Source organism: Typopeltis vanoorti, chromosome 8, assembly GCF_054136105.1.
Source record: "Typopeltis vanoorti isolate ZY-2024b chromosome 8, IOZ_Tvanoo_1.0, whole genome shotgun sequence".
Taxonomy (NCBI): Eukaryota; Metazoa; Arthropoda; class Arachnida; order Uropygi; family Thelyphonidae; genus Typopeltis; species Typopeltis vanoorti.
The window spans coordinates 99,137,869-99,151,558 of record NC_143556.1 but is presented as its reverse complement, the minus strand read 5'-3'; the positions used below and the strand labels follow the sequence as shown (position 1 = coordinate 99,151,558).

General features: G+C 34.2%; 1 protein-coding gene across 1 annotated transcript in view; it reads left to right on the top strand.

Annotated features, from left to right (window-relative positions):
* The first annotated feature begins 1,102 nt into the window (after positions 1–1,102).
* Positions 1,103–13,690, top strand: part of LOC150104220 (3',5'-cyclic-AMP phosphodiesterase 4C-like) — a 360,345-nt gene continuing 347,757 nt past the window's right edge. The window contains exon 1 of the mRNA XM_090396234.1: positions 1,103–1,539. Coding sequence (XP_090252360.1) covers positions 1,451–1,539 — 89 coding nt within the window. The 5' untranslated portion in view covers positions 1,103–1,450. The remainder of the gene's footprint in view (positions 1,540–13,690) is intronic.

The window sequence follows — 13,690 nt, the reverse complement described above, 5'->3', positions numbered from 1 at the left end:
TTTAACAAAACATTGATATCCCGTCGTTATACATCATACTACCTTTTTTTTTTTTTTCAGTTTCATTATTTTCTATATTGGATAAAATATCATAGTTGCACCGTTGTACTTATGGATATTAGGAAAAATCTTCTTCAAAACATTGTAGCTAATGTAATAATAATAAATTTATATTTTCTTATTTCTATGCGAGTTGTTCCGATGAAGTCATAATCATTATTATAATAGATTATAAACTTACATTATTGGGTTTCTTTTACATACTCTATATATGAAGGTGATATTTCGTCTAACTAGAACTAAGCCTTTGATCGGTATATGCTTTCAAAATCTTGCTCTCTCGGAGTTTTCATGGGCTTTGAGATTGAGTTTATAGGAATTAATTAATGGGTGAATAAATTTTAAATTTTAATGTTTCAAAGCAACTATGGAATTAATGTTTTAATATCAAAATGTAAATTATATATTAACTTCAGAATTTAAGAGTTGGCAGATGGGGAAAAACCCACTTTTAATGTATTGCTGACGCACTTGACGCTTTAGAATGTAAAAATAATATTATCGATCCCCAAATATATTTTTGCTATATTTAGTTTAGTTGGACTTTACATTGCTTTCAAATTTACGTGTTTATGTTTTTTAGGCATATGTTTTAAAATCCTCACATGTGAATTTATAACTATTTGTCACGATGTGGATTTTAAAAAAAAATAACTTTTCATATATATCCTTAGATCATTACTCAGATGGTAATGCAGAAGATTTAAAGATGGGACATATCCCAGTGTAATCTTTCATTATAAAGTGCGCTTATAAATTGGCTTCCGGTTTTGTTACCAAACGACTAGTTACAGCTGACGTAATGTTAAAAATGTGTATGTGTGTAATACATTTATATACATCTGTATTATATTATAGAGATGGACCGATTTATACACACAATGAGACGAAGATCGAAATGATGCAGAATCGCTGACTATCCCGCCCTCTAGCGAGGAGCAGATTCTCTGCGCCTCAGAAAGCGACAAGAAAGTCCTCAGCCGTAGATCGACAGGCGGACTGCAGGGCCCCGTTAGTGGACCGTTTTCGGCTTACTGTATACAGCTGCAGTTCTCTCGGAGCGAGTGCAGCGTCGCGTGCGATCGTGATGCGGTGGTAAAATTAGGAATACGTCTTCTTTCCCCCCTCCTTCAAGAGAGAGAGAGAGAGAGAGAGAGAGAGAGAGAGAGAGAGAGAAGTTTGAGAACCGCGGTATAAAACCCCGGCTACGACAAGAGGCAAAGAGAATTTTTTTCTTAGTTCCTATGGTGACAATGTGTGTCGGTGTTGGAAAGTTGCGGCGCAGTACTTCGATCAAGTAAAGTGAACTCCCGCCGAAGCAGTGAGACACCACGTGCAGGCATTTCCCCTGCCTCCCGCCCATTTAATTCCGTGTAACCATTAAGTGACCATGGCGGCAAAACTTAGCGTTTCCAGACAGCCGAGACCTGTTCCTGGAAGACACAGGAACCGGCGTCACACTCTAGCCAATGTACTGCGGTAAGTTCCGTTATTTATTTATTTATTTATTTTTGCTCTGCATATAGTCGCCTTCACACATGCCTGCTTATCAACTTTATCAATGTATCCTCTCTTGAACAAACAAAACAAAACAAAAAAAAAAGTGAAAATGATTACAAGTTTACAATGAAGTATATTTTGATGTTATAAGAGCACGAGTTATAAAAAGTGATATACTGCCTATACAGTTATTATAATCACGCATTTCTAACCTCATGAAACATCAGCGGATTTTTTTTAAATTATTAAACGGAAGTACCGTACCTGTATTTCCGGTTTCTGCCACACACACACACACACACACACACACACACACACACACACACACACACACACACACACAAAGCATAGTGTTATTTTGTTTACCACGTGTTGTTTGACGTAACCAGTTACGAACGATAGTAGGATTTTCACACTGGCACTTTAGATTGACAGGATGGTTCCCATCCAGTGTGCATTGATATAGTGCGTAAGCCGTAAATAGGAACTAGCGCGATCATTAGCGAAGATTTGCTACTAACGAGGTTCCTTTAACAAAAGCTGTCTGCGATGGCAGATTTCATGCATCAGACACTGCTAAAGCAAGCCATACTTGTCGAGCTTGTCTTCTCTTCACTCGACACTGGCAACTACATACACAGATGGCTCCTGGATCAAAAATCGGCTGTGTAAATTATTAATAAAATAACTCCAGAACTTTGTCGTTTTCCTCTTCCTTTATAAATTTTAATTTAATACATATTGCCAAGTTAGTGAGGTTTCTAATTGTTGATTCCATAATCTCACTGTTAAGTAATTTGCTTTAAATCATAGAAATTGCAGTACAGTATGTACTCATAGAATATATGCAATGATGTTAATATATAAATATATGCATATCAGATGTCCAAATTACTCTTGAAATCTTCCTGTATCTGCAATTGAGAGGTTCGTCACAGAATATTATGATAGAAGCTATAAAAATTGCATTTTGATCTACATTTCGAATTAACAAACCTGAAAAAAAAAGCCTATTTTTTACTTAAATGCATTGTAACTTTATAGATGTTTTCCTTGGTGGGTGATTGAAAAACTCTCTCCTGTTGACTTTTTATGCATAAAATCCATTAGTTCATTGTTAGTTAAAATGTAACACTATGGATTTTTTTTTTAAAAGCTGAATAACAAATCAAGTTGCGCTTCTATAATACTAGTATTTCGATTACATTTACACTTGGAAAAATCTGTTTAACATTTAAAAAAGAAAAGTCAGTGGTTTAATAGATTTCTAAAGTGGATCGTAGTGAAAAAAAAAAGAATGAAAGATAATATAATAAAATAATGAAAGAATAAAATAATGCAAATAAATGTCAATTGTTGGAACTTCCAATTTCAAAATGAATTATATCACATTATCACATTACATAATTTCATTCTTCTCTCTCTCTCTCTCTCTCTCTCTCTCTTCTCTTTTTGTATTAACAAATAGCTGAAAAATATTCCTTTTGAAGGACGTTTTTTCTCTCAAGTAATAGAATTTTGCTACAAGATTACTAAGGTTAATTCGAAATATTAAATACACACAAACGAACACAGTTACGTATTATATCATGAACAAAGAAGCAGTTTTAGCATCTAATAATTATCAGAATTCTGGCTAACTCTAGACCAATCGATTTGTGTACGGGCTTGCAGAGCGACCACGTGAAGGTTAAATGGTGCATTTATACAGCTTGTAGTTTTACAGTTACTGTTCGCTGCTCAGAAGAACGAAAGGGAAGATGTAGTAATAAAAAAGTTCGGAGATAAACTTGAAATCTAAGTAAGCTCTTTTAATAAATGTGATAGAACAAAACCGAGAGTAGTTACTACATCATTGAAATTCAGTTAATCTAATTTCTGTTTTGAAAAGAAAGAAAAAAACAACACGGATGAAATGAATAGTTTTTTTTTTTATTTATAAGAGCGAGAAATTGTTTTGTGTGTTATTATACGCGTTAGGGCATTGTTAAAGCAATCTCAGCGCTCTGTTAGATATGGCTATAATTGTTTGATTACAAAGAAAAGCCAAAATATATTCATATATGCAGAAAATTAAGTAAGTCTGATCAGCCGTATTTGGGTTCGACCTCATTCGAGACACCCATCGATTCGAATAAGCAGTTCGGCTTTCTCTGGTATCTCACATGGACCAAAAATTAAAATAAGGATACGTTTTTATTTATTTGATAGGTACCAATAAGAATAAGTAGATTTTTTTTCAGAACTATTTCTGGATAATATATTATTAAAATATTCTTTCATAAGACGTTCTCTATGAAATTTCCAATATGCATGTGATCGTCTGTTATAACATAATCTACAAATTCCGTTTTTTTATGCATTTAGTAGCTATGCAAGCGATTGTCGCTATTTTTCATGAAATAAATGTTGAATAACTGGTGTTTGCTCACACTGTAGTAATCCCCCCCCCCGTTAATTGTGCGTGACTTTAAATGATGTCGTAGTGGAATGTATTTTTAACTTCAGACATAAATTTAAGAAATTTCCAACAGTTTTGCTAATTAATACACAGATATTCATATAAAAAACAAGTAATGAACACAAAACTACGAAGTTACACAGACTTAAATAACAGTTAATACGCATCGCATATTTTCGAAACCCGTTTCATCAATTTAATGTCAATAATTATGCAATTTGAAGGATTATATTAGGAACGGAAAAGCTGTTGCGAAGTTAAAATTACTATTTCATAGTTCAAAGGATAAAATTAGCAAAATATAATGTTTAGGTTGTCCAATACGTCTCATGAACAATGGGAGACAACGAAAATATTTTTCCATACGTTTTGACATTGGGAATAAATATTTTAACAAAAAAACGAAATAGACATTAAAGAACGCATCTAAGAGCTGCTCGCTCAATCTTTTCCTTCTTAGCATACACTTCTCTAGTTTGTGATAACAAGTGTTGAGAATTTTGGATCAATCTTCCCTCAACATGGCCACTTCCATGTGCCATTGTAGCACGCACTGATCTGATGTGCACTCGAGATTCCATTTCTTTCGAAAGGTTCATTGGGGATGCAATTCGAATCTCTGCTAGTTAGTCAATATTTATTTTTTTCATGATTTCTTCCTGTCATGCCACTGTAGCATTTCTAGCACGACACATTGACTCATCTGGTTATTCTGTCAAATCATCACAATGTAGCAAGGGTTGCTTAGACGGAAGTATGGCAATTATATCGTCGTTTATCCTTCCAAGCACTACAACCAACTGCTCCCAAATCCGTATTAGGAAAAACGGCTTTATATCATTATATTTCCAATTTAAACTCCAGAGAGAGAGAGAGAGAGAGAGAGAGAGAGAGAGAGAAAGCATCACTCTGGGCATTTGATATTTTCGAACATCCTAGCATTGATTGGAAAAAAGGTTTCGCCTGATTCCTCGCTGCATATCACGGACTTCCGACGCTTTATTTTGAATTCGTAATCTGTCGATTACCATTGGTTGATATTTGATGATGGTGTTTATAGTTGGTTTTCGGTAATATAGTCTTTTATCAATGTCATAAACGGATAGGCCGATATATCATCCTATGATAATGACTTTTTTGAATTCCGTAACTCTTCTTCCCGTATTATAAAACATACTGAAGTACAGTCTTCTGGTGATGTATATACCTGTTGGTCTAATATGGCAATGCAGATATATATATGACTACAGGAATATGCATATCTATATATTTCACTCTAAAACATAGGAGGGAGGTCGCAATATTTATTCCAGCACTGATTGTGCATTCATTACTACATCTGCAGGGGACAGTTTCCCATCTTGTGTTTACTGTAAAATTATCATGATCATGCAGTATCGAGTAATATAATGAATCTAATCTAAATAAATAAAAGTAATTTCTTTTGAAAATTAAAATTTCAAAATTCTTTTGAGAACTGTATGTTTTCGTACTGTATAAACAATAACCTCTCTTTGTATTAGAAATATTTAAAGGATGAGTCCATTATTGTCAAGATAATGGCTTGCGAAATTTTTATTGTTTATTTTGCTATAACGGAATGTATTAAAAAGGGGAAAAATTGAATACTTTTACAGTATTTCGCTCTCTGTTACGCTGCTGGGGAGAAAAGCGAGAGAGAGAATTTTAATATTCTGACGCTTTTATAAAATCTGGTCATAATATATGCTAAGTTATGCCATTAATTGTTGATTCTTTTTATAGCAGTAGTGCTCTAATTCGATGTCATGCGAACTTAAAAATTCGGCACAAAAGACTTAAAACCGTTCAATAGTTTCATTTCATGCTTTTTTTTTTTTTTTTTCATTTCATTCAATGAAAGCATTAGCCATTGATTGAAAATCAGTACTTCAAAATTAAAATTAAAAACAAATGAAATCGTTCATTTTATGTTTTATAGACAAGGTAGGTCCCAACTCGCGCACATTAGGAATAAGTATATTATAATACTAACTAACATATCCTACTATGCCTTTTAATGTATTTGAAAGTTGTAGTTTACGTTATTGGGAAGTAATATTTGAAAGCGTGATTCTATATTGTGTCATTTGCACTCAGTCAAAAAATTGCAGAACGGCAAATGAAAATTGAAATTTTTTGGGTAATTAGTTCAAATAATCAGAAGAAGGTCTCATCATTCCCCTCATTTCTCAAGAAGGCTGGAGAAGTTCGTTTTAGTCTGGGTGCATATTTTTATTATATGTCCTTTTATTCTTCTTCGTATTATTTTTACTTTGAACCGACATTTCTATTAGGATATTTAGCAGTATTTGTGAGAAGATATGAGGCATTAACAACACAAGAATAGTCCACTGGAGACTGGCTTCTCTATCATGACGATGCTCCGTTTATTCTTGTTCAGCCGCTTGGTCTTGCTCATAATACGTATTCAGACATGTTATGCCGCATATTCTTTCTTTTCTGATGCGATATATTCTGGAAGTGTTTCGTTATTCAAAATTCAGATTAGCAATGAAAACAAATAAAGTCAATTACATCTGTACAATTTTAAAAATGCTTATAAAATGCTTACCTTAAGATAAAGCAGGTAGGAATGCATGTCAATCACACTGATCATTATGCTGGATTCTGCATAGGGTTTATATGACTAAAGACCTATCATGCAGCTTTTCTCAGTGCCTTTACTGGTTTAACAGAAGAAAAGAACTTTTGTCTCTGTGTTGCAGAAACACCTCTCCATTCGGTTTCTTGACCAGCGCACATACTTTTTGGAACTTTCGAGTGTGTGTGTGTGTGTGTGTGTGTGTGTATACTTCCCGTTATATTAAATATATCAGTCCAGTTATATTGTACAAAATTTTTCTGTGGCAACACATATATACAAAATTTTACAACCACCAGAATTAAATAAATTTTCTCGACTCTTTTACTAAATTAGGCGCCTTGAATTTAACAGTTTTTCGTTAGATTTGTGTGCACCTCGGGGGCATTTTTCTAGGTTTTTCACAATTTTTTTTTCTTTTAAAAATGCAATTCATTTTCTTTCTATGTGACAATTAAAAGAATGGTTGACCACATAATCTACTATAAATAATTATCGTAATCCCAAATCTAAATGAACTTATCATTTGTAGACTTTTTATCAAAATTTCAATAAGATAATTCCCACTTTCCCCTTTTCTCTAAATGTGTTGCATTGTACTTATGGAATCATTTCGTGTAATACCGGAACATTTAGTATCGTTTTATTGTAATTAGTAAAACAAGGTACATCGGATGTTCGTAAACAATCTTAAAGCAGCAATACTGGAGTGCTTTTTTTGTGTTGCGTTGTAATGGGACGGGCAGCATAATATGAGCGTCGCCAGCTCTCGGCACTCCACTGGCAAGAATGCATGGGACATATTTAGATTAAGCTGATTCCTGTATCTTATATAGGGCTACGTCTTGCATCCCATTTTATATCCCTGTGCGAAAAACATGATTGGAGAGCGAGCCTTCCGTTGTGCATGGCAAAGTGACAGGATGTAACATAACCGCCATCACTGCAAGGCCAAGTGGGAGAAATTATGCTTAAGGTTGTTAGGGTTTTCTAGTTGTGTAACTTATTCAGTACACAAGATTAGCTAACACATGACACTTTTTAATGGTATGCCTTATAATCCAAGAGAGTTAATAAATAAACGATAAACCAAAGAAGAAAATGTTGTAACCCTGGGAAGTTTTACATCTGACACACACACACACACACACACACACACACACACACACACACACACACACACACACACACACACACACACACACACGCGCGCGCGCGTCGCACATATGTTTTGTAATCTGGGCAGTAAATAAACGATATATATTCATAAAAAGGGAGGCAAACAACCCAGAATTTGCATTGGTGTTTGATTAAATATGTTTTCTCGAATTAAATCGGTAATCTTTCACGAAGATTAGTATTATTTTCATGATTATCTTTCATTACTCTTTGTAGATTCACTATTCACATGATTCACGAAAATCTTTAATTTAGAGATTTCTGAAATTTTCTTGGTTCCTGACTTCAGCACCTACTCCCCCACTACTAAAATGCTTTTCAATTAATTTATTGTTTTCTACTTAATTTATTGAATGAAACATCTTAAGAAAGGTGCAATGATGTTATTTTCAAGTTTTCAGTTTTGAGAATAATTTCATTTTCATACAGTACTTTCTAATTGTATCCTTAAAAGAAATGGTTTATTTTTGTTTTTATAAACATAGCAAGTAATGTTAATTATATTCATATTACTGAAACATTAATTACACTTAAAGGTCTTTATAAAAACATTAAGGAACATTTCTTAATAATATGAGGCACGACAGTTACAGTATCCTCACAAGCATCAAGGACACATGAAGCCTTCTTTTTTTTTTTTTGCCTGACGTCCACACACTTATTTATAGCTACAAATATTTTTTTTGTGGGAAAGTTTGCAATTTACATGTTACAGATGTGTGCACAGAACGTATTACAAAAGCAGGGTAATTTATGCTGTAAGGAAACGATGTGTCACAAGAGTTAAACATTTGGGTGAAGAATTGCTCACTTGAAAGAAGAAAAGCATTTCACGAAGAGTTTTTTTTAATCCTTTTTATTTTGGATATTAGAAATTAAGTCACAAATTAAATCTGTGGTCTAAAGAAAAAAAATGAATAAAACGCTGAGTAAATAAAATAAATTGGAGAAATTAATGCACCGGCGTGTTTTTTGATAGTTAAAGGGAAAAAAATTTGCTTTAGATGAGTTAAACAACTTGTAATTATTCTTAAAGGATAACACAGAGAAGAATCTGAAAAATATTAAAAATATTATTACATGGAGATCGTGAGCCAAAACACAAGTATCCATTTAGGAATCAATCTGTTAATATACGCTACTTTTTAACTTGTTGAATAAACAATTTTTACTTAGTGCTTTCTCCTGGTGGTTCAATACCGAAAATAATATCATATACAGTTACAACCATAGAAACGTATTTCCTGAAAATCCCAGTTGATCTCATCAACATAAATATCCCGATTTTCCGAACAATTATACCAGAGCTGAGAAAAAAAGAAAAAAAAAGAAAAAAACGCTGGTATCTACTTCGGTGATTAGCTTATCTTGAAACGCCCTAACATCAAGAATGACGGAAGTGGGTGTCTAAAACCAACTACAGTAGTTAGGTGCTGAGACTACTTTTATGACAAGAATCATTATTGCCAAAATCGGCCACTTTTATTCTTCACAGATGTTCAGCAGAACATCCAGATTTGAAGTGTTAATTCCAGTTAGTAATAAAAAACGTTTCCTTCTCCTCCTCTGCTTAGACACCTCTCCTGGTCACATAATTCATCCGATCCGATGTCGGGAGAATTTGGACTTATTATTGTTCATTATTTTGTTGTTTGTGCTTTCCTGAGAATTTCACTCCCATCCAACTATAAACGTAAAGGATTGCTGATGCATCGGCATATCGCGTCATTTAACCGCTTTCAACCAAACGTAGAACAATAGTTTCTTACTTTGCTGAAATTCTCCTAAGAAATGCAGACCGTTCGAATGAAATGAATGGCGGAAATCAGATAAAAAAAAGAATGAGATCAGAAACGCAGATCAAATCACAACCAACTGACTTCGGTCAAATTGGGAATATCGTTGTTTCTTACACTGATCAGGCTGAAATCTTGTGCAAAAGTATTACTTTTGCACAAGTCTCTGTTTCGACACTGGCCACCTGCCTCCAGAAGGGATAACGTGTTGTATTAGGGCATCAGGATGGAGGTCCATTAGCTGATAGTCTTAAACTATGTGATCGACAGTCTGTTGACGGTGCAAGCTACGGACAACAAATACATGATGGGGATTCCAGAAAATGGAATCTGTGTAGGTGGTGTTTTAATTTTCCATGTCCCGTTAATAACCTGGTTAAACCTGGAGAGATCGCGTGTTTTTTCAGCCGGAGTCTGCTTCAAGTTGATGATCCGTTTTTTGATGTTTTCTATTCTTCTACTTCCCACAAGTTTAGGCTTATTTCTTCTGCAAGTGTTTTTATAGCAGATTTCGAGTACTTTTGGTAACTTGTTTCTAGCCGCTTCTTTAGCTAGCTGATCCGCTCTCTCGTCTGCTACTCAATTATGCGTCGTTCACCCAGCAGAACTTGATTTCTCATCCCGATAGAGTGAGATTCCAAACCAGATTTCTTGTCTGTTTTATTAACGCTGTTGTTGTGGTTTTTTTTATGCCGTCTATAGGGCTTCTATTGTCAGTATAAATTGTTGCTGTCTTTTGATGAGAAGTGTCAAGTTTTAATTCCCAGAGATATGAATGAACTTATAGTAAGTTGTTCTGCTTGGTACTTGGAACAGAAGGGATGCAGTCTAGAGCAGCCTTCTTGTATAATCGACTGCCTGTAATATACAATAAAAGAACAACTGACGTTTCCTTCGGTTTTGCTTACGTCAGTGTGTATATGGAAATCGTCACTTTCAGAGCTTTCCTTCTCCTTAATATATGTTTTCTTTACTGGGTGAGGTCACCTACTGTAGAGAATCGGAAATTTGTAGCGAGAATTCTCTAAGAGAGAATTCTTACATTTTCAGGAAGATCGGTGTAAGACTAGCAATAGCGCAAGCTGCCTCGAAAGGTATTGTTCTGTAGCCTTTAATTACTCGTATGGCTATAAGGCGTTGAATTCTATTTAGCTCTTGTCGGTTTTTCTTTGGTTCCAGGCAAGTGCAGCATAAGATATCAGTGATGGTATAGCTCCGGTATGTATATTGTTATCAGCGCTTGTTGGCCTAATCTCCACTTTATCCTTGCCGACTTAGCTAGAAGATTTATTGTGTGTAAGCTTTTTTTTCGGCAGCATAATGAGGTGTACTTGTAAATTTTTCATCTATTGTCACTCCTAGGTATTTTAACTCACTGGCTATCTCGAGAACTTCCCCGTTAAGGAAGACTGTTACAAGTTGTTTTGATTTTTTTTTACGTGAGATATGAAGCACTTTAGACTTGGTGCTATTGATGGTAACTTTCTTCTTGCATGCCCCACGCTGCAATTTTAAAGAGTTCTTCGTTAGCCGTTAATTCTAACTGTAAGCCCTGCTTCCCCGAATCATTATTATCGCATCATCGGAAAGCTATGACTTTTTGTTTTAGTAGTGAAAGGAAGTCTTTATAGCGAGTCGTAGTGAATGTTCCAGAAATCTGGTCCACAGCAGGACCGGAAGAACCTTGCAGAAGGCCTCGTTTGACTTATTTCGTTAGAGTTGTGGTTTTTAATGTCGTGTTGCTCTTCTGTATGTAAAATAATTTTTTGTAAGGTAGAGTAGGGTTTTTTGACATTTGAAATCTTTTTAACTGATTAATTATTGCTGGCCACCACTCAGTATCGAAGGCTCCCTGTACATCGAGTGTGTGTGTGTGTGTGTGTGTGTGTGTGTGTGTGTGTGTGTGTGTGTGTGTGTGTGTGTGTGTGTGTGTGTGTGTGTGTGTGTGTGTGTGTGTGTGTGTGTGTGTGTGTGTGTGTGTGTCAAACTGTTATTATACTAGCTATAAGTTTGCTAGTGAGAAGCTTTCAGCTGTTCAATATTCAGATCTAACACCTTCAGGAAGAAGTGTTATTCTGAATCAATTTCAGTAAAAATGAAATAATAAATCTAAGAAATCCTTAGATAATTTCTTCCCTATGGAATCTACATAAAATAAAGAAACAAATTCATAACATACCTTTCATATCTCTATATTTTTTAAAAAGATGAATGGAGTTTTTTTTATGTAAGTATACACATTTTCTTAAAAATAATGGAATCTTACATCTGTTATATACGTGATATACACATCATCAGACCAAATAATTTGGCAAAAGAAGCCCGAAAAGTTTCATTGTAACTTCAATTATTCTTATGATTTTTATCTTCATACGTTCGTGACATCTACTTCTATTTTTTTTTCTATTCTTTCCCATAATTACTTCGTTTGTATTTGTTTTGTTATTTGTTGTCCTCGATATTTTTGTGCAGTGTCTTTCACGCACGATTACTGCCAATTTCTTTGTTTGCTGTGCTTGTTTAGTTTCTGCCAAATTTTACGCAGTGTTTTCTCTGACGGTTTTCGCTCGTCGTGGAAGATTGTGAAGGGTGGCACGTCATACCATCAGCTGAAGTTTTTTTTTTTTTTTACTTATCTATTTTTACTTAATTAATTTGTTTTTACTGTCTTCTTTCATCTAATAAACTATATGCAGTGTTGTTCACGTTTTCTTTTCACACTAATAAAGGTGGATCTATGAGAATTTGTTACTGGACTCAGAGCCTTGATCTTAAGCAAGTTAATGTTTGTGGGATGAATTGATGAGGCGTATAGGACATCGAACTGGGGTAGTTTTCGCTGGCTGCTTTAAAATAGACTTTGAGAGATGTGAGTACGTGTAAAAATCTCAAATTCCATGCACATTGTAATGAGGGTGAAAGATTGACTTAGGTCCTACTAAAATATCAAGTTATTCGTATATTTGAATTTTTTTTCTCTTATTTTTTCGATTATTCGTTTTAGAAACGCAGGCTTAGATTTTCTCTTGTAGTTTATTACTTGATGTGGTCAAAGGCATCTTGATCCTTCTGATTTCTGTTCTGGAAGTTAGCAAACCAAGACGATATCTGGAAGTTAAATAATATAAAAATGAAATCTATGGGTTGGAATTCTTCAGCATACCAAAAATAATTTATTTGTTAGCACACTAAAAAAATGTTGTCATCAGTATAACAACAAAGAAATTGATGCAGATAGAATACTCCTATAGGGTTATAATATGCGAAAGTGTAGAAACTTCTCATGATATTATTCTTCTGGTTCAGCTTTTAGTTACATCCATATAACCAGTAAATGATTCGAAAATTTAGTTTCAAGCCTCCCTTGAATATTTCTTGTTTTACTTTACTCAAGTTTTATTAGAAGTTATTTAATTTTGAATTTGTTCTGTAATTCTACAATATAGATAATAGTTATTTAATTGGATTAACGCTTGTATTGTTATGAATTTTATTTAACTGAAAGTTCGGAATAATTTTATACTTTTATTTTTCTTTGGAGGCGAAAATCAATCCTGTTTGCCATATTATGAATTCGTTCGTTAGAAACGACGCAAAATCTAGTTGAATTCAAATCATTTCAATCCATAATAGCGCCCGCAGCTTCGTTGGTAGTTAATTCGGGCAACTTGATTCAACTGTGATTTAATTATTTCCAAATCTATTAATGGTCCCGATATTCGTAATCCCGATACCGCAATAAGCGATATGATTATTAAATGTGCTGTGGAATTTCATCGACTCTGTGACTTGGTCGATTTGGACGCCCTTTTATTCTAACCCTGAGTTCTTGTTAGAATCCCGCCACCAAAACCTTTAACAGGATCATATTGAGGATTATATCCTATTGTAGAATTTCACTTAGTATAACTCTTGGATTTCTGACATTAATGATGACCACAGCACGAGAACTGTTTTTCTTTATTATTCTTTTTATTAGATATTGCATTCGTATTGCTGTACGTCTTGCGACCGACGTATTGATTAATAAACAGATAAATATAATATATGATTTTCCTCCTTTACTGTTAT